At 51.4% G+C, this 18,201-nt stretch overlaps 1 protein-coding gene across 7 annotated transcripts in view; it reads left to right on the forward strand.

The window, feature by feature from the left end:
* Vgll4 (vestigial like family member 4) overlaps window positions 1–18,201 on the forward strand; it is a 138,221-nt gene that overhangs the window by 95,463 nt on the left and 24,557 nt on the right. For all 7 annotated transcript variants that reach the window (XM_078033470.1, XM_021731993.3, XM_040290950.2 and 4 more), the window contains one exon: window positions 9,102–9,291. In XM_078033470.1, the coding sequence (XP_077889596.1) occupies window positions 9,102–9,291 (190 nt within the window). The remainder of the gene's footprint in view (window positions 1–9,101; window positions 9,292–18,201) is intronic.

The following is an 18,201-nucleotide window of genomic DNA, read 5'->3' on the forward strand; positions in this document are numbered from 1 at the left end:
GAGTCTCTTTCAAATACAGAGTGGTTTGAAGATGCGCGTACCAACTTGCGACCTCAGATACTTGACCCGTGGCTTAGCAGACGGCCTGAAGAGAACATTTCTTACCAAACACTTGGAGGGAATAGCTTCTCCCCCAGCCTCATTCCTGTGTCTTGCCGCTGGAGGAGGCCCTCAGGAGGCCGGCCCCGCCATGACAGGGGTCTGAGTAAGCCTCCTCTCTGCTCCGGCTCAGCGGCTCCTTCTAACCATTTACAGGCTCCACCAGGGAGGAAATGGAGCCCCTTGCCAAGTTCCTGCCTCTAGAACCATCTGCAAACAATTTACTTTCATAACTCTCCTCCTCCTCATTAACAGTAGACTGTTACCAAAGTGGATTTGCAAGTCAACACAGGGAGGCTTTCTGCCTGGCCTGAAGAGCCTCTTCCACCCGGGGGGCTCTGTGCACCTGGCCCCAGAGGTCCCGGAGCTGCTCCTCGGGTCCATGCCCATGGAGGGACCTGTGTCACAGTGGCCATCATTGTCATCTCCAGGCAGACTGTGTCCCTGCACATAAAAGCAGGTCTTGGCCTCCCAGTGACAGCTGCTTCCCTACGGTACTCCGGACCCTTTGAGGCTGCTGGCAGACCACAGTCTAGCGGGAGGAGGGCCAGGAACAGGAGAGGTGGGTGTTAGGTCAGGGGGTGGGAAGGTGATAGGTGCTTTTTTTTTTAATTTTATTTTTTTTTAAATACCAATAATGATTCATGAGGCCAAACCCAATGTAAAACCCAGGTAGCCTGAGCCGCAGTCTGTGCACATTGCTGTAGCTGCACCTGAGTTTTCTTCATGCTGAAATGATAGCTGTGGTCAGACAGGAACTTGAACGTGCTGACCGCGGGCTGATCCCACCCGGTTCCTGTACTGTGGTTCAGCAGGGTAAGTGAGGGGACTTCTCTTCAACCCCAAGGACAGCAAAATGATTTTAAGCCAGTTACGTGAATGGCAATGTCTGGATGTGCTTGTGACAACTTTTTATTTAGAGTATTTTTAGTTAGTGCTTTTTTTTTTTTTTTTTTTTAATAATACTGGAGGTGGAACCCAGGACCTTGCACATGCTAAGCAAGTGCTCTACCACTGAGCATCATTCCCAGCCCTTTCAATTATTATTATTATTTTTTTTAATTTTGAGACAGGGTCTCACTAAATTGTCTTGAACTTGTGATCCTCCTGCCTCAGCCTCTGGAGTTGTTGGAACTACAGGGATGCACCATTATACCCAATTTAGTGCTTTCTGATATCCAGACTAAGTTTTCCATTTAATCTATTTAAAACTCTTTGGTATATATTCACAATCATGCTGAGAATTAAAGTTGACATTTCTTTGAAATAAAAAAGTTTTTATACTGTTTTCCCCATTCCCCGTGAGATCATAGATATTCAGAACCAGAAGGGAGTCTGACACAGTGGCACACGCTGGTAATCCCAGCGACTTGAGGCTGAGTGAGACAGGAGGATTGCAGGTTTGAGGCCAGCCTCACCAACTTAGTGAGACCCTAAGCAACTTAGTGAGATCCTGTTTCAAAATTAAAAATAAAAAGTGCTGGGGATGTGGCTCAAGGGTTAAGCATCCCTGGGTTCAATCCCCAGTACCCAAACAAAAACAAAGCCAACCCCCCCCAAAAACAAAAACAGAAACAAAACCACAACACCTCAGGAGGGAATACAGACTCCCCCAGCCCCTCACGCATCAGGATTGGTTCTGTTTGGAGCGGGTCACACTCCAGAGCCCTGACTCCAAGTCCCGGTTAGTGAAGGGATTCCCAGTGCACCCTCCTCCCCTGCGGGAATTGTGGGAGCTCAGGGTCACCCATCTGGTCAGTGCAGAGGAGGTGAGGAGCCAAGTTGGATTGCCACGCGGAGACCTGCCCTTTACCCCAGCTCCTCTGGGAGAGCCCCCAGGGCTCCCTGCGCCTTGGGGTGAGGCACAGTGTGCATCTGGTGCTTTTCCTGGTACCGCAATGAGAAGCCAGGGCCCACCCTTGTGCTCCCCCAGGCCTTGGTGCTCAGACTGTCCTGTCAGCCAGGCCGGCCTCGGAGCCCACTCGGGTAGACGGAGGATGGAGGGTGCTTCCAAGGTTTCGAGGGCTGAAACCTTGGGAAGGTCTTCTTGTCCCCCGCCCCCTTGCCTTTTCTCCCTCCCTCCGTGCATGAGTTTCCTGGGGTCGTGACAAACATTGGGGTCTGAGGAACTTAAGCAAAGAGGCTTTCTCTCCCACAGGTCGGGGTGCTGGAAGCCCAGGGTCAGGGTGTCCACTGGTTGTTGGTCTGAGCCTCTCGCCGTCTTCACGCCCTCCCTGCCCGGTGTCTGTGTCCTGCTCTCTTCCTCTTACATGGACACAGTATTGCTGTTGGGCCCATGTGACCTCAAATCACTTTAAGGAACTTTTCAAAGTCTGTCTCCCAATAGGTCACATTCTGAAGTCCTGGGTGCTGGGACTTTGGAGGGGACAGACTTGGACCGCCACTTCCTTCCTTTCCACTCTCCTCCACCTGCCCCATCTGTCTCCCTGCCCCCCCCCCCCCCAGCTGTGTCTTAGCACATGAAGCTCGTGGACTCCGGCCCAGGCTCCTCCTGCAGCCTCTGTTGATGAGCTGTGGGGCCTGGGGCACGTCACTCAGTCCTCCAGACACTGCTTTCCTTGGCTTCGGGTCGGGGGCAATTGTCGCCCCGCTTGCCTTACAGGACTGGGCTAAGGAGATCCCAGGGTAACAGGTGACATTGAAAATGCTCTGAAAATGAAACGTGCTGGCTTGGATACAGGCAGGCCCCCAGCGCGGGATGTGGGCACGGTCACGTGGAGGACTTGAAGTTCTAGGTAAAATGGCGTCTGTCCATCCGCACAGTGGTGTTGCCGTGTTCCGTGTCCATCCTTCCTGGCGTTCTTTGTGGTCAGCCGTGAAGGGGTGATCAGGTGCTCAGGCCAGCCCGCCCGGCTGCACGGGCCACGCTGATCTGAGGTTTGACCTCTCCGATCTGAGATGGGACTCGGGAAGCAGAGGGCTGGGTCTGCGTCCACCTTAAGAGTCACGTTGTGAAAGGGACTTTGTGGGTTGGGGGCTGGTGGGGACAGAGCCAGTGACCCGGTGGCAGAATCTCTAGTGATCCTAGTGCCACTGTGTGGGTCTGTCGTATGGTGTTGCCTGACAGCCCTCCTCTTACACACACACACACACACACACACACACACACACACACACACACACACGCCCCAGGATGGGGTTGGCCACAGGTCTAACTGTTTGAGAGAAGTTGACTTGGCTGGTCCCAGGTCTCCTCTGGCTCTGGTCTCTGAGACAAAGGAGTATTATCTGAGACAAAGAAGGGAATAAGCCCCGCCTGTGGGCTCCTGCCCAGACAGTCATGGCCTGGGACACGTGGGATGAGCCGTGAAATATTGCGCTGCAGCTCTGCTCCGCTCCGGTTCTTTTATCAGGGTGCCTCTCCCTGGGAGGGTGATGTCAGCTGGGCTGCCGGGGGCTGTGGTCAGACGGGAGACAGATCAGCGCCGTGGGGAGGCTTGGAGAGGCCAGCTGTGGTTTTATGTCTTAGATTTAGGTTCAGACATGATAAACAGGGTGGGGTGAGGGGGGGAACATAAAGCCTCCATTGGGTAAGGTTCAGAGACTTTTGCCAAAAAAGATCTGTCCTTAAAAGTTAGAGCCAGATAAGCCGAGCGTGGCGGTGCACACCTGGGATCCCAGCGACTCGGGAGGCTGAGGCGAGGAGATCGCCAGTTGGAGGCCAGCCTCAGCCTCAGTGCTGTTCTGAAAGCCTTCCACGTTAGGCTCTGTATTTCATCTTCTCTCAGATGAACCATTATTTTATGTCCCGCTAAGAAGTGGTCTCATCCATTAAATGCGCCATTTGAGCATAAGAGAAACTTGAGTCTTGGCAGTATTACGATGTAGGAAGGGGAGAGCGTTTAGAATCCTTCAGATACGAAGATAATACGATTAGGAAGGGAGCCTCTCTTCTCTGAATCGCCTTGCTGGGGGCTCTGCTCCTTTCTGACTCTGAAGGCAGAGTTGTCTTGTGATGTCTGTGCCCACATAGCACATCAGAAAACCGAATGATTCTGCCTTTCCTCTCTCGAGTTAAACTTTCCCTCTCTGAAGTACGTATATGCTGATTCTTGTAAAACGCTGGGCCCAAATGTTTGCTTATCTTCAATTGAGGGGGAAAGTATTTAAGGAAGATTTTTGAACCATTCATTTGAACTATCACCAAGACTAAAAAACAGCACTTACACAAGTTTTGCATGTAGCAGGCATTTTTCTTCAGTAACACACACCTGGATAAAATCATCTTCATTAAAAAGTCCAAAGAGGGCTGGGCTGGGGCTCAGGGGTAGAGCGCTCACCTAGCACGAGCAAGGCCCTGGGTTCGATCCTCAGCACCACATAAAAATAAATAAATAAAGGTATTGTGTCCAACTACAACTAAAAAACAAATTTTATATATAAAACCCAATTGAGTCAAATGTATGAAATATGATATATCATGAGCTCTGTAATGTTTTGAACAATCAATAATAAATAAATAAATAAATAAAATGAAAAGGTCAAAGGCATTTTCTTTTTAAAACAGGATCTCTTGGGCTGGGGATGTGGCTCAAGCGGTAGCGCGCTCGCCTGGCATGCGTGCGGCCCGGGTTCGATCCTCAGCACCACATACCAACAAAGATGTTGAGTCCGCCGAGAACTAAAAATAAATATTAAAAATTCTCTCTCTCTCTCTCTCTCTCTCTCTCTCTCTCTTTCTCTCTCTCTCTCTCTCTCTCTCTCTCTCTCACCCTCTCTCCTCTCACTCTCTCTTTAAAAAAATAAAATAAAATAAAATAGGATCTCTTTAGTTATAACTGTGAGTTAAAAGGTAGTTAAGTGGCCAGGCCAAGTGCTGCACGCCTGGAATCCCAGGGGCTCAGGAGGTTGAGACAGGAGGATCACGAGTTCAAAGCCAATCTCAGGAACCGCGGGGCGCTAAGTAGCTCATTGAGCCCCTGTCTCTAAATAAAATACAAAATAGGGCTGGGGATGTGGCTCAGTAATTCAGTGCCCCTGAGTTCAATCCCTGGTACCTCCCGCCCCCAGAGAAAGAAAAAATGTCTGACTTGAGTATCACAGAGAGATGATACCACAATGTCAAGACTTTTTTTTTTAAACTCAGGAAAAATTCCTGTTCTTATTCGTTTAACAGTTAAGTGTGAAAAGCCCAAGAGAGAAAAGGATAACATTGGAGTCTTCGGTTATCTTTTTATTGTTTGGGCGTTGCGTCTCTACACTGTCCAGTTCGCCCGAAGCCTGCACGTTGGCTTTCCTACGTTTTAGAGCCGTGCGACCTTCCCACAATTGATTGCAGAATATTTTTATCATCCCCAGTAGAATCCCGGCACCTGTTAGCTGTCACTTCCCAGCCCCCCTCCCAGCCCACAGCCACGCTAATCTACTCTGTGTCTCTAGAGGGTCTGGTCTGGACATCTGATAGAAACGCAGCGACATGTGGCCTTTGCCTCTGGCTTCCTTCTTACCTCCCTGCTTCCCAGGTTCATAGAGGCCCCGGCACCAACGGGACTTCATTCCTTTTAATGGCTGAATTATGTCTCCTTGCTGGGATATACCGTATTTTTAAATTTTTTTATTTGCTGAACTGGGGATTGAACCCAGGGGGTGTGTACCCCAGAGCTGCATCCCCAGCCCTTTTTATTTTGAGACAGAGTCTCACTAAGTTGCCAGGGATGGCCTGGAACTAGCGATTCTCCTGCCTCAGCCTCCCCGAGTGGCTGGGGTCACAGGCGTCTGCCGATGTGCCCAGGTTAAGTTCTCTTTTCATTGCTGACTTATGAGAGCTGCTCATGTAAATGTGTTATTGAATAGATTTTATTCCTTATTCTGTGGCATCTTAGATCTTTAATATAACCTAAAAATCTGTCACCTGCCTGTACCGTTGCCTCATTCCTTCATGTGAGCATCGTGGTGTGCACGTACGGTGTTCTGTATTCTCAGATACATAAAATAAATGATCCCTTCTTCAAGGAGCACAAAACAAACTAGGAAGGCAAGCGCCACCATGATAGATTTTAGTGGAAAGAGATGGATTGAGGAATCGAGGACGGGGTCTGGAAGGAGGTGGCTTTTGAAGTGACTCTGCAGGATACACAGACTTTAGATAAGAGGAGCCTGAGGGGAGACCCTGGTGAGGGTGTGGAGGGTGGACCTTGAGTTCTGTGTGCAGTGGTGACTGTTTAACTTCTAGGGTTAAAAGTGTGAGGGCTCAGAAAGGGTGGCTATGCCTGGACAAACAAGGAAGGACCTGGCTGTCATTTGTGAGAGCAGAAGCAGTCTGGGCATGGCTTCCCAGTGACTGCTGGGCATTGGAGATAGGGTGGGTGGACGTGCTGAGGACAATGCTTTGAGAGATGGCACGAGGGGACGGTGCAGAATGATGGCGGGGAGCAGGGTTTCTGTCTTGCCATCTGACAGACGACAAGACCTGCCATTAAGAAACCTGTGACAGTTGTTTCATCTCATGGTTTCCAAGTCTGTTGGAACCCAGGGTCACCTGTATCTCTCTCAACACACACAACAGTCGAGGGTCACGCTTTGGTTTTGCTGGGGTAGTATCACAATCCCTTGTGTAATGACGTCTTGGTAAATGTTGGTCGGTTGGTCACTTGATTAATTTCGGGACTGTGGCTCACTCCCTCTAAGGGCTGGAAGGTCTTACCTGGCCCAGGCCCTCACTGTGGGAGGCCAGAGAGTAGAACTGCACTCGGGAAGAACAGGATTGGAACACAGGTGTCTTGAGTCCCCCAACCAAAATATCTGATGAGTTTAACTAAATAATTGTTGTGTGTTTGCTGGGGGTGGAACCTGAGGCCTCCTGCATCCCCAGCTAGGCGTTCCCCAGGCTCCTTCCAGCGCAGCCTCCGAGATGCTGATGTGCTGCAACTCCAGGTCACCTCCAGCTCAAGGGTCATCTAGGGGGCCTCCGTGGTCCCTTCCCCACTCCCTGGTTAGGGATCTCCAGTGCTTTCTGAGAATTGCTGTGGACTTTTTTCTTTTCAGTCGTTAGACTTAGCAGTGCATCCGCTTGATGAACTTTGAAATGCCAATGATCACAAGAATTTTTACTAGGATGGCCCTGGAGCCCCGAGGGGGAGGGAATGTTGTTCTTCCCAGGAGCCTTTGCTCTCCGTGCCACAGTGTCATGAATGACGAGCTCCTTTTTTGGACGGATCTGACTTTGTTGCCGTGACGCTTGTTTTCCATAGCAACTTCTGTTGCCACCCAGCAGTCGGCTGATGAAATGGTGGCCAAAGCTCAGGGGTCCGCAGAGCTCCCTCCTCCCCGCCCCCTCAGCTCCAGGCCAGGGTGCTGAGACACCCTGGGCACAGTGTGGGAGGCCAGGCCGCTTTGACCTGAGGTTTGAGTCACACTTGCTGATTCCTGGGGTTCCGTCATCAGGGATCCCCAGAAGGTTGCCTGGGCAGTGGAAGTTTTACCTGGGGACACCCTCTTTTCTCTCCGTGGAAGGAGGACGACAAGAAAAAAGGGGGATGTTTGGAATTAGTATTTTCTAATTTACCAAGGTAGAAGGATTATCTTTGCTTTTTTTTTTTTTTTTCTTAAATACAAAAGCTACTCGGTAGGAAGTGGTGGCCAAACCAGAGACATACCAACTTTCTAAGGGTCGAAGCCTAGCCTAGGATTAGGTTGGTTTTTTTATTTTTTGTATTTCATTTAGAATGGAAAGTTCCAGTTTGTTTTGGGGCCAGAACCCTTATAAGAAGCCATGCCTGGAGGTGTCCGATAGGTCAGTGTATATTTGTGAGTTTATATCTTGCTGACTAAATTGGCAGAGATTTTATTTTTCCTGGTAAATGGTCAGAGGCTGTTCCCTCCCTCCTTCCCGTAACAAAATGGCATTTGTCGTGTGTGTATGAAGCCAGTGTCTGTTAAACCCGCGACACATCTGTGATGATCTGAGCAGGAGGGGTGGCAGACAGAGATTGCTTTTCTTAGGTGCCACAGGGCCTCTGATGAGTTGCCTCCATCCCAGTATGACTCTCAAATTGTGACCAAAAGGAAACAGAACTGCTCAGGCCTCAGAGACCAAGACATATTGCACAACAAAAGGGTTATTATTTGTGAAAAAATCGAGGTGCCCGCCCCCGTGGGACTCGGAGAGCTTGACGTTCATTTCACTTGAAATAATGATCACTGTTGGTGACGAAGTTTGGAAGGTACACACAGAATTGTTATCAATGAGAAAGGTCACACTTGCTTTAGTTCATAGTGAGACACTGAGTTATCATCTGGGACAAAGCCTGTTAACATAGTGGTTGTAGAAAACACCAAGGTGTCAAATCACATCAAAATCAGAACTACAATTTGGGCGTCTGACTTTGAAAAGTGTCTGGAGAGCGGTACCTCTGCCCCCCACAGGTTAGACACTGAAACCTGGTGCTGATAACCAGACCAACGGCGTCAGATTTTCACAAGCCGTTTCTAGGAATAAAATGTTTATTTCTCATTAAGCAATGTATTTTTCTTCCTTTTCACTTCAGGGGCAAATGTGAACTGTTAGCCCATATGTTTTCCTTGTTCTGAACAAAACCCAAAAAATAGACCAAAAATATAATAAAAGCATAACAGGCCAGAGAAGGCGGCTTGGCGTGGCGGTTGGTGGGCTTGGGAGGGCGTTCTCCTGGCTGAGGGAGCCGAGTACCTGGGAGTCGGGGGCCTTCCATGTTTCAAATTAGCCTTTGAGGTCGTTGGTGGCGGACGCTGTTTTCCTCCCTCTCTGCTGTATTGCACCTTTTCATTTTAAACTCTACCCTAAAGACTGTGCTGAAAACCGCGTTGATGTCAAACGCCCCATGCTTGGCAGAGGACTCGGGCTCAGACCATGTCCTGAGGGTGGCAGGCAGCCCGTCACGTTGCCAAAAACTTTCCACTGGGAGCAGTTTTGCAAGGGGCCGGGCGGGCAGGCGGGGGAGCCTGGGGACCCAGATGGGGGCTGTCCTGCCTGGTGACAGCATCATCTCTCTCTCTGTGCGTAGGTGAAGCTGCTCTCAGGGGAGAACCCAGAATGCAGACCCTCCCAGTGGCCTCTGCCCTCAGCAGCCACCGCACTGGCCCTCCCCCCATCAGCCCCAGCAAGAGGAAGTTCAGCATGGAGCCTGGGGACGAGGACCTCGACTGTGAAAACGACCACGTCTCCAAGATGAGTCGCATCTTCAACCCCCACATGTAAGTCCCTTCTCCTTCCTGGGCTTGCGCACCCCCAGGCTGGGGCCAGATTTCTTGAATGACTTTGTGCCAGTGATTCAGCTGTCATTTTTTTAAAGTTGTTCATAAGGTACTTTCTGTCAAAGATAAATAGCTCTGCTCTGCCAGGAAGGTGCCCAGGTAACCTTACAGCTGTGGAGAGAGGCGGCTTCCTTCCTGCAGATTGGGCCTCCGGGGCTGCGTGGCCCCATTGAAGGGAAGAGTCTCTCAGAGCTCCAGGGCTTCTGTCTGGAAAACTGGGCTCTTCTCTCCTGCACCTGCTGATTGTTTTTGAGAGAACTGATGTCAGTGACTGTCGTGTGTTGGGGGAGCAGAAGGTGGGGTTGGCAGCTGAGTGGGGTCTGGATCATGCGTGTTCACGCGTGTGCGTGAGGGATGCACCTCTGTGCTCCTGGTGCGAACTCGAGACCTTCCCGGGGAGGGGGAGCCAGGCTTCCGTGTTTAGCACCAGGGGCTGCTCGTCTCAGCTGACCTCAGCCTGCAGCAGTGGTCGGAGAACCGGCCATTGGACCGGGAGGCCTGGGTGCCAGTCCCCCATCTGCCACCAACACCTGTGCTCCACTGTCTTGACCCAGATCCCTGTAACTCCATGGGCCTTGGTTTCTTCCTCTGCAAGATGAAGGGGTTGAAGCTCAAGCGGTCCGGATCTGAGTGGCGGGACCGGGCTCCTACCTGGAACGCAGCCTGCTCTGCCTCCGTCCATCCCACCTGTCCGCTCCACACTCCCCATCTCAAAGGGAGCCGACTGCCTTCCCCATGCTTTCAGGATGTGGAGGCACCTGGCCAGCCCCTGGCAGAGTCCCAGGTGGCAGTTGTGTATCCGGTTGGGTTGGTACCATCGGAGCCTGGTGTCTTGTCAGCCGTGGTGGTGAAGTCACTCTGATTGTGTGGAGGAGAGGCTTGGTGTGGTCGTGGGTCTTGGGCTTGCCCCTCCCTCCAGCCAGCCCAGGGAATGTTTTGTCCTCCTCCAGGAGGCTGGTCTCACCAATCTGACTCCCAAGGACGCTGCTCCTTGGGCCAGGCGGTGGCTCCGAGGGCTTCCTCCTTGGAGGCAGGGCGCTTCTGCGGCTGGAGGTGGCCCGAGCTGCAGAGCTCAGGCAGCCTCGCATTCCTGGCGTTCCAATCTGCTTGGCCTGTTGTGTTCAGTCATAAGACACTGACAGAGGTATTTATCCTCAAATAAATCACTGCAGTGTTAGTCAGAGGCTGAGCCTGCAGTCTGGAGCCCTGGAATTTGCTACAATCAGGAATCTAGCCGCAGCAGGGCCCTGCAGATCACCAGCTCTACACACTGGGGAGGCTGCTGGCCTCTGGACTGTTGGAGTCCATCCTTCCATTACTAGGAGTTGTTTCTTCTCCTCTCTTCCTAACCCCGAATCAGAGACCAGTTCCTTTTATTTTTAAAGGAAGGAAGAGTCAGCTTTGTGACAACATTTTGTGATCCAACAGGCCTTGGTTTCAATCCTCATTCTGCCACCTGCCAGCTGTGAGGCCTTGACAAGTCCCTTGGTTTTTCTGAGCTGAATGTCCTTATTTGTAAAATGACAGTGATAATAGCTAGTGGACACAACTATTTTAAGCATTAGAGCTAAAATATGCAGGGAGTTGGACCCAGAGGGGCACACACTTGATGGTCGGCCTTATTTTTATGAATGATTCCATTTTTCAGATGCTAGTAAAAGAGAACTTAATGTTTGAGATGTGTACACTTTAGTCTAAACACCTGGGTTTGAATCCCACCTTCTTTATCCTTCGTGGGAGTAACCAGGGGACCCGATTATTTTGAGTGCTTAGTCAGACGGCAAACACTCAGCTTCAGACGTTGGTATGATTAGAATGTGAAAGCACTTAGAATTGGTTCTGTAACTCCTTGGCTTGATTACAGATATGGCCTGGAAGTATAGGTCTGTGATGATATTATACACAACTTTAAGAGTAAATAATAGAGATAGAATTATTAAATTCTGTGTGCAATTCATAATTGACACCATCATGCAGAATTTTAGGGAAGAAGACACAGTAGCACCCCACTCTACTACACCCCCTGTGCTCACATCAGCTAGGTGGCTACTGCCCCCTTTTAAAATTTTTAAATTTTTATCTAGTTTTTGGTACTGGAGATTGAACCCAGAGGTCCTTAACCACTGAGCCACATCCCTAGGCCTTTTGACTTTTTATTTAGAGACAGTCTCATTAAGTTGCACGGGGGTCTTGCTAAGTTGCTGAAGCTGGCCTTGAACTTGTGATCCTCCAGTCTAGCCTCCATTAAAGTGTGCACAGGAGTGTCCTGGCAGTAAATGTATCATCTTAACCTTTTTTTCTGGGGGTGGGGGCAGTACTGGAGATTGAACCCAAGGCTGCTCTGCCACTGAGTCAGGGTGTCACTAAGTTACCCAGGCTGGCTTTGAACTTGAGGTCCTCCAGGATCATTAGGATTACAGCTGTGAGCCTCTGTGCCCTTCATCTTAACCATTTTTCAGTGTTCAGTTTGGGAGACTTTTGAATTGTAAGTTGGAAAACTGGTGTGCAGTCAGTTCATTCTGGGTGTCCCTCAATTTCAATGACACACCAGGGTTTCTGCATGTGTTCTCTAAGAGCTTAATGACAGATTTCACAGGTGAACCGAAAAGATGTGGCACCTCTGACTAATACGGTGTAGGGTACTTGGTAAGTACTGTCATGTGATGTGATGAAACGTGCACCCCTTGACCTCTAGCCTGCTCCCTTTTTATTTCATGTGTTTTAGAAGTTTTCTGCAGTCAGCCGCAATCCACACCTACTTGGAAATGACCCATGTGTGTTTGTCTCTTTAAGATTATGAAATGATTTTCTATGCTTGATCTTCCTAGAATCTGTTAATGACGTCTTGTGAAAATGCGTTTTGTTTATTTCTTCACTAAAGAAGTGGCCATGGTTCTGAGAAAGGGGGTGTTGAAAAGCCGTTTGGGCAGCTAGCAGTGAGGGGCTCCGGCGCATGCTCGGCGGTGTTTCCTTTGGAAGCATCCTGTGGGGCTGCTTTCCCGTGGGGCGCTGGCGTGGCCCTGAGCCAGGCTAGGAGGCGGCCGAGTGTGACAGAACCTCATGTGCTGTGACTGGGGGCGGGAGGGGGGTTGCTTAGTGATTCTCCAGCACCTGGGAAATGAGAATTGCTGGGTTCTTCCTTCCATTGGTGACCAGGGTCATTTGAGCTCATAATTAATTGTTTTGTTAATATGGTGAAGTGTGTGTGTGTGTGTGTGTGTGTGTGTGTGTGTGTGTGTGTACGTACATACATATATATATTTATAAGTACTAAGAACACGAATGGACGTTGAAAAATATTTTATCTGACGTTTGGAAAGAAAATGGATTTGAGGGTGGGGTGGGCCTACTCTCATAGAAATGTCACTAAGTGATTTTTTACGGCTGTGCTCTTCCTGGTAAGCAGGAGAGCTCCCTTTTCTCCTGTCTTCCTGTTTGTGATTCATGTGGCCTTAAGGACCCTGTTTTGTATAAGGGTTGTCACTCTCCCCATCCCCTTCCCCGGCTCCTGTTTCACAGCTGTTGTTTTAATTGAGCACCTTTCCTATTCTGTGGCAAATCGGATGTTCTAGAGTCACCTTCTAACCTTCCTGCTTGACCTTGGAATAAGCCATCGCTGCAGGGGACCCTGGTTCCTTTTGGTGGGAAACAGTACTTAAAAGCCCAGGTCTGGGGCATGTTGGCACACAACTGTAATCCCAGCAACTTGGGAGGCTGAGGCCAGAGGATGGCAAGTCTGAGGCCGACCTCATCCTGTCTTTAAAAAAAAAAAAAAAGAAGAAGAAGAAGAAGTCAAAGGGATGTAACTCAGTGGTAAAGTGCCTGAGTTAAATCCCTAATAATACACACACACACACACACATACACACACACACACTCACATACCCACACCCCAACACAACCCCAATAAGAAGAAAATGGATTACAGGATGGGTGGGTGTTCCTGTTGCGTTGAGTTACCATGGTGCTGCTGCTTCTAGAGCTGGGCGTCTGATAAGATGGACGCTGGCCACGGGTGGCAGTTTAAATTTAAAATTAAACCTTATGGGGCTGGGGAAGTGGCTCAGTGGTATTGAGCTCACCTAGCATATAGAAGGCCTTGGGTTCTATCCCCAGTGCCGTAAAATAAATCAGTTACATTAAATAAAATTAAAATTCAGCTCTTCAGGTGCAGTGGGCACATTTCAAGCTCATCGCCACAATGGGCTGGTGGTGACCGTACTGGACAGCACCGACACAACTTCACTGCCACTGGGGAAGCCCTGCTGAACTGAGCTGCTCTTAGACCCTTTTCTTGGAAAGAACTGGGAAGTCACGAGTTCTCCCCAGGACTCCTACCCTAGGCCTCTCCTGCCCCGGTCCACGTGCACATCTTGCTTCTTCACTAGTGAGACCCACGTTCCCAACCAACATACTTGCGTGTGGCTTTCTCCTGTGGTGAGCGTGGAGTCCATTCAGGGTCACTGTGCCTCCTCCACTTGGAAAATCTAAACGGAAATAAGTTCAGGATTCGCTTGCAGCAGTTTTTTCCCGTCATGCCAAAGGTGTCCCCCTCAGTGCTCACCACCCCCGCCCGGTCAGGGTCGCGGTATTTGCAGCATCCATTCTCCTTTGGGACGTCCACTTACTACATGGAGGTTTGGATCCCCACCCCCATCTTCACTGCTCTATATTTTTTGAACCTGTAAAACAGTGACACGCTTCTACAAGAGGGGATTTTATTAGGTAGGTTCTCAGTCAAGTGTTACCCTTGCTGGTCACTTGCCCTCCTTTTGTGTACCCCCACCCCCAGCCACCATCACCCTCCTGAGTTTCTTTTGGTAAATGGAGCAGAGACACGGATGTTCTCTCGCCCCCTTGCCTGTGTGGGACGCCAGGCGGCCGCTGTCCAGACCCCTCTGGACTGTTGTTTCTTGTGCTCGCAGCGCATCCCTGACACCGCCGCCTCAGCTCTCGTCCTTGGCCACACCTGCAGCCCCCTCCATTGACTGCGCCTGCCACAGTTTATCCCCCAGTCCCCTGTGCTGGGCGTTAGGGAGCTCCTAGTATTTCGAGTACTGACAATCCTGCAGCATCTCTGACGTCTTGAGGGCAGGCGGTGGCGCTCAGTTCGTGTTGGGCTTGAGACTTCCGGGCTGGGGTCCTGGGGAGGGCGCGGTGCAGAAGCGCACCTTCCGCAGATGCCCTTCAGAAGTGGAGTGGCTTGTTCCTGCGAGGTTTGTGGGGGGCTGTATGGGCAGTCGCAGTGCTCAGCGGGTCACCTGTGAGGGGCACACTTGTTGAGTGCTTTCGTGAACTGGCCCCGTGCTAGGACACCTGAACATGCATCGTCTGGCTTCACCTTCACAGGAGATGTGACCCTTCAGGACAGGCCGGTATCTGTCCTCTGTCCCCCAACCTTGCCCGCTGGCCTGTCCACCTGTTGTGTATCAGCTGTTTTCAGGAGCAGGTGCTGAGGCTGCGAGAGGATGATACCTCAGAAGTGTTGGGGCTGTGCAGGACCCCCAGACCAGTGACCACTCAGTGATGCCTCAGCTGTGTCCTCCCCAGGAGGCTGCAGCTTTAGCTGCTAGAGGTCGTGCGGAAGGGCTTGGTGTTGCTGGCAGCTGGTGAGGCCTCCTTTTGGTCAGTGGTCTGTACTTGCAAAGTCATTGCCCATGGGCTCCCCAGGGTCACAGCCATGGTCACTAGCCTTGCGCTCTTACCCGTGTCTGCCCCAGGCCGCCTGGATCCTCGAGGAAGGAGGCAGGCTGGGTGGAGGATAGCCTCCCTGCTAGAGGTGCTGCTCTGAAACACTGCCCCTCGTCCTTGCTGGTGGCCATTCCTGTGAAGTCCTTTCACGACACTGACCAGCCAAGTCTGGTGTACTCGCTGGTGGTCTTCTGGTCTGGGGTCTCCTGTGTCTGTTTTCTTTCCTCCCTCCTTTCCTTTCTTCCACCGCCTGCCCCCGGGTAATGGCCCCCGCTCCGCCCGAGTGATTCTTCTCTCCGTAGGTGAAGAGAGAGCGGGGAGCAGAGGAACTCAAGCAGCAGTTCTTCGAGTTTGCCACAGAGGCTAGAGGAAGCCTTTGAAATCATGTACTGAGCATAACATGGAAACTTGGTTAGAAAAAAGATCCCTGGCTAAAGTGGGGTTTGAGGTTTTGTGTAGATTTTGTTTATTTTTTGCACGGGGCTGATTACGTACACGGACCCTCACGTGTTCTGGGTGGCTGCAGTTTGGGGTCTTTGTGCCCATGTGCGGGTGGCATTTCTATAGTCCTGCGGGTGGCCCCTGCCTCTCCTCCTCTCTGTGTCCCTTAGTTTGGCTGCATTTGTGTGTGCACCACCAAGCTCCAAGAGGGTGAAGGAAATTGTTCCTCATGTCACTAAACTGAGCCCAGAGGAAACTGAAAAGCTGAGGTGATTTCAGTACTTTGGCCTGGTGAGCCGCTGGGATCCGCGTGGGAAGCCGTCGTAGGCCTTCACGGACGGGCGTGTGGCTGCACCGTGCGAGCCTCAGAGAAGGTGGACACCCCGTCCCTGGGCTCGTTGAGGGGTCTTGAGCCTCAGCATCCAGAGACCGCGGGAGCCCTGTGGGAAGGGTCTGTTTTGCGGTGCTGGGGATGGAACCCAGGCCCTCCTGCGTGCCAGCGCCCTGGAGTCGCCACTGTATGCCCACGGCGTCCCGTGCTTCCTGGGCGTAACCTCATTCTGTCCTCCCAGTCCTGTGATATGGGTGGCATTATTGTCCCCTCTGTACAGATGGTGACACTGAGACCCTGTGACGTGCTCCTCCAGCCAGCTGGTGGACAACAGTAGGTCAGGCTTCACACCCCGCCGTGTGACCCGGACCAGCGCGCTGTGCTCAGCAGCTGGGTGGCGGTGATCCTGACAGCGCACACAGCCAGCTGCCCCGAGTCATTTGGTATAGGACCTCGATGCCGTGTGGTCTCAGATGGTCACCAGTTTAAGTGCTGTCAGGACACAAGGGCTGACACTGGCGGACAGAGGCTGCATGGGGTGATGGAGGGGAAGGTGGCCTGGCGGTCCCGGGCGATTCAGAGCCCTCCCAATCCTCTCTGCCCCGGGATGGTTCCCCTAGGGACTGAGAAGGAGGAGTCGCTGCCCAGTGTCCTCCAAAGAGAGGGAAATGGTGTCTTTGCACAGGTAAGAACCCCCTAAGAACAAACAAAGACTGTCTGTTTTGTGCTGATGGGGAGGGAACCCAGGGCCTCGTCCCTGCCAGGCAAGCGCTCTGCCCCAGAGCCACATCCAGCTCCAGACAGGAGTTTTCTGTCTGCCCAGCGAAGGGCATTTTAAATCTTCTTAAATTCTTGTTTAAAATTTCTGACCCAATTTTTAGTTGCACAAGTCCATAGTAACTTTAGCTTAAAATGTTCAAAAAGAAACTTTTAATTAAAAGTTTGTTTTAAGCATATGAAGACACACCACCCCGCCACCTTCTCCAGGTTTCATAAACTGGACTGTTGAATAGAATCCTTGAAACTTAAGTGTCCCCCCTCAGCCACACCCTCCTTGGCACCGTCCGGCCTGGGAAGGGCTCGCCTGGCGTTCTGTTGCTCTGGGCTCCGTGCACAGTCTTATTGGTATTCCCTAAAGTGTCCTGTGAATTTAAGAGGACTTTTCACAGCCTTATTTTTAGTTGCTTTAAATAACTCAGAAACTGAGATATTCTTAAATTAGGATTTCTTTCTTTCTTTCAGCCCCTCCCCCAGTGCATGTCAGTCATGTGTGTTTACTTACAAAAGTGAGTTGGGGGACAGAGGTCTTTAGTCAGTGTGTGCGCCCCCCCCCCCCCACAGCAGGAAGGCCCTTGGGGCCTGTGGTGTGAGGTTCCTGTCCCTGCCTGATCCCGCTCCTCTTGCGTCCCAGTCTTGGGAGCGCTCTGCTTAGGGAGTGTGGTACCTTTAAGTAAAGGTCACAGGCCTGACCTGTGTGTGTGGGTTTCTCGTTTGTCAGGCTGCAGGCATTTTCTCATTTTCACAGTTGAGCTGAAGACAAAGCCCTCCTTATCCTGGCGGGAGCTGCCCGGAGCTGACATCAGCCTTTCCCAGCAGCTTCGCCTCTGCCTTAAGAGTCTTCGCCCCGAGCTGCTCGGGCAGATCACCATCTTGCTCCTGCCCTTTTTCTGGCCAAACAACGCATCAAAGGAAGAAGTGCCAGGGGTGCCAGGGGTCGGGGACAGAACAAAAGCCGTCATCCGCTGTCTGTCGTGGGCTGTGTGAGGACATAGCATTTAGTGTTCGCGGCTCTGATCTGGGTCATGAAGGTTGTAGAAGTGGGGCCAGAACCTTGAAAAAACAGGGCTGCGAAGGAGCGTTCCTGGTGTGGGGGGGACATGTCCGTTAGTGGGTGTGAAGTCCCCACTATGGCGCACACTGGACCTGGGAAAAGGAGTATATTTAGATGGAGACTTTGAGGAGACGGAGCAACACTGGGTTTTGCTGTTCCTCCCTCAGCCCCCGTTGGCTTTCCTGAGCCCCCGGTGCTGTTTGCACAAGGACGCCACTGTCCTGGGGACACAGGCGGCAGCTCTCGGGCACACAGAGGACTGATCTTCACGTCGGCCTGTGACGTCATGGACACACATGTTCTCACTGCACTACAAAGCCCCTCTGTCCTGAAGGGTGTAAACTGCTGTCTCCTGAGACCTTAAAAGATTAGCGAATTCACCAGAGACTCATGCGGGGGAACCTGCCAGGTGTGGGTGCCCCGGGCTCCTTTCTTCTAGGACCTCCCTCGGAAAGCCATCGCGTGCTGGGCCGTGTGTGGCTGGAGCACGGCGAGGGCAGCTTCTGGGCCTGTTCCCTGGCTGGGGTCGCACCCAGGGTAGGTGGCAGAGCTGGAT

This window comes from Ictidomys tridecemlineatus, chromosome 16, assembly GCF_052094955.1.
Source record: "Ictidomys tridecemlineatus isolate mIctTri1 chromosome 16, mIctTri1.hap1, whole genome shotgun sequence".
Classification (NCBI taxonomy): Eukaryota; Metazoa; Chordata; class Mammalia; order Rodentia; family Sciuridae; genus Ictidomys; species Ictidomys tridecemlineatus.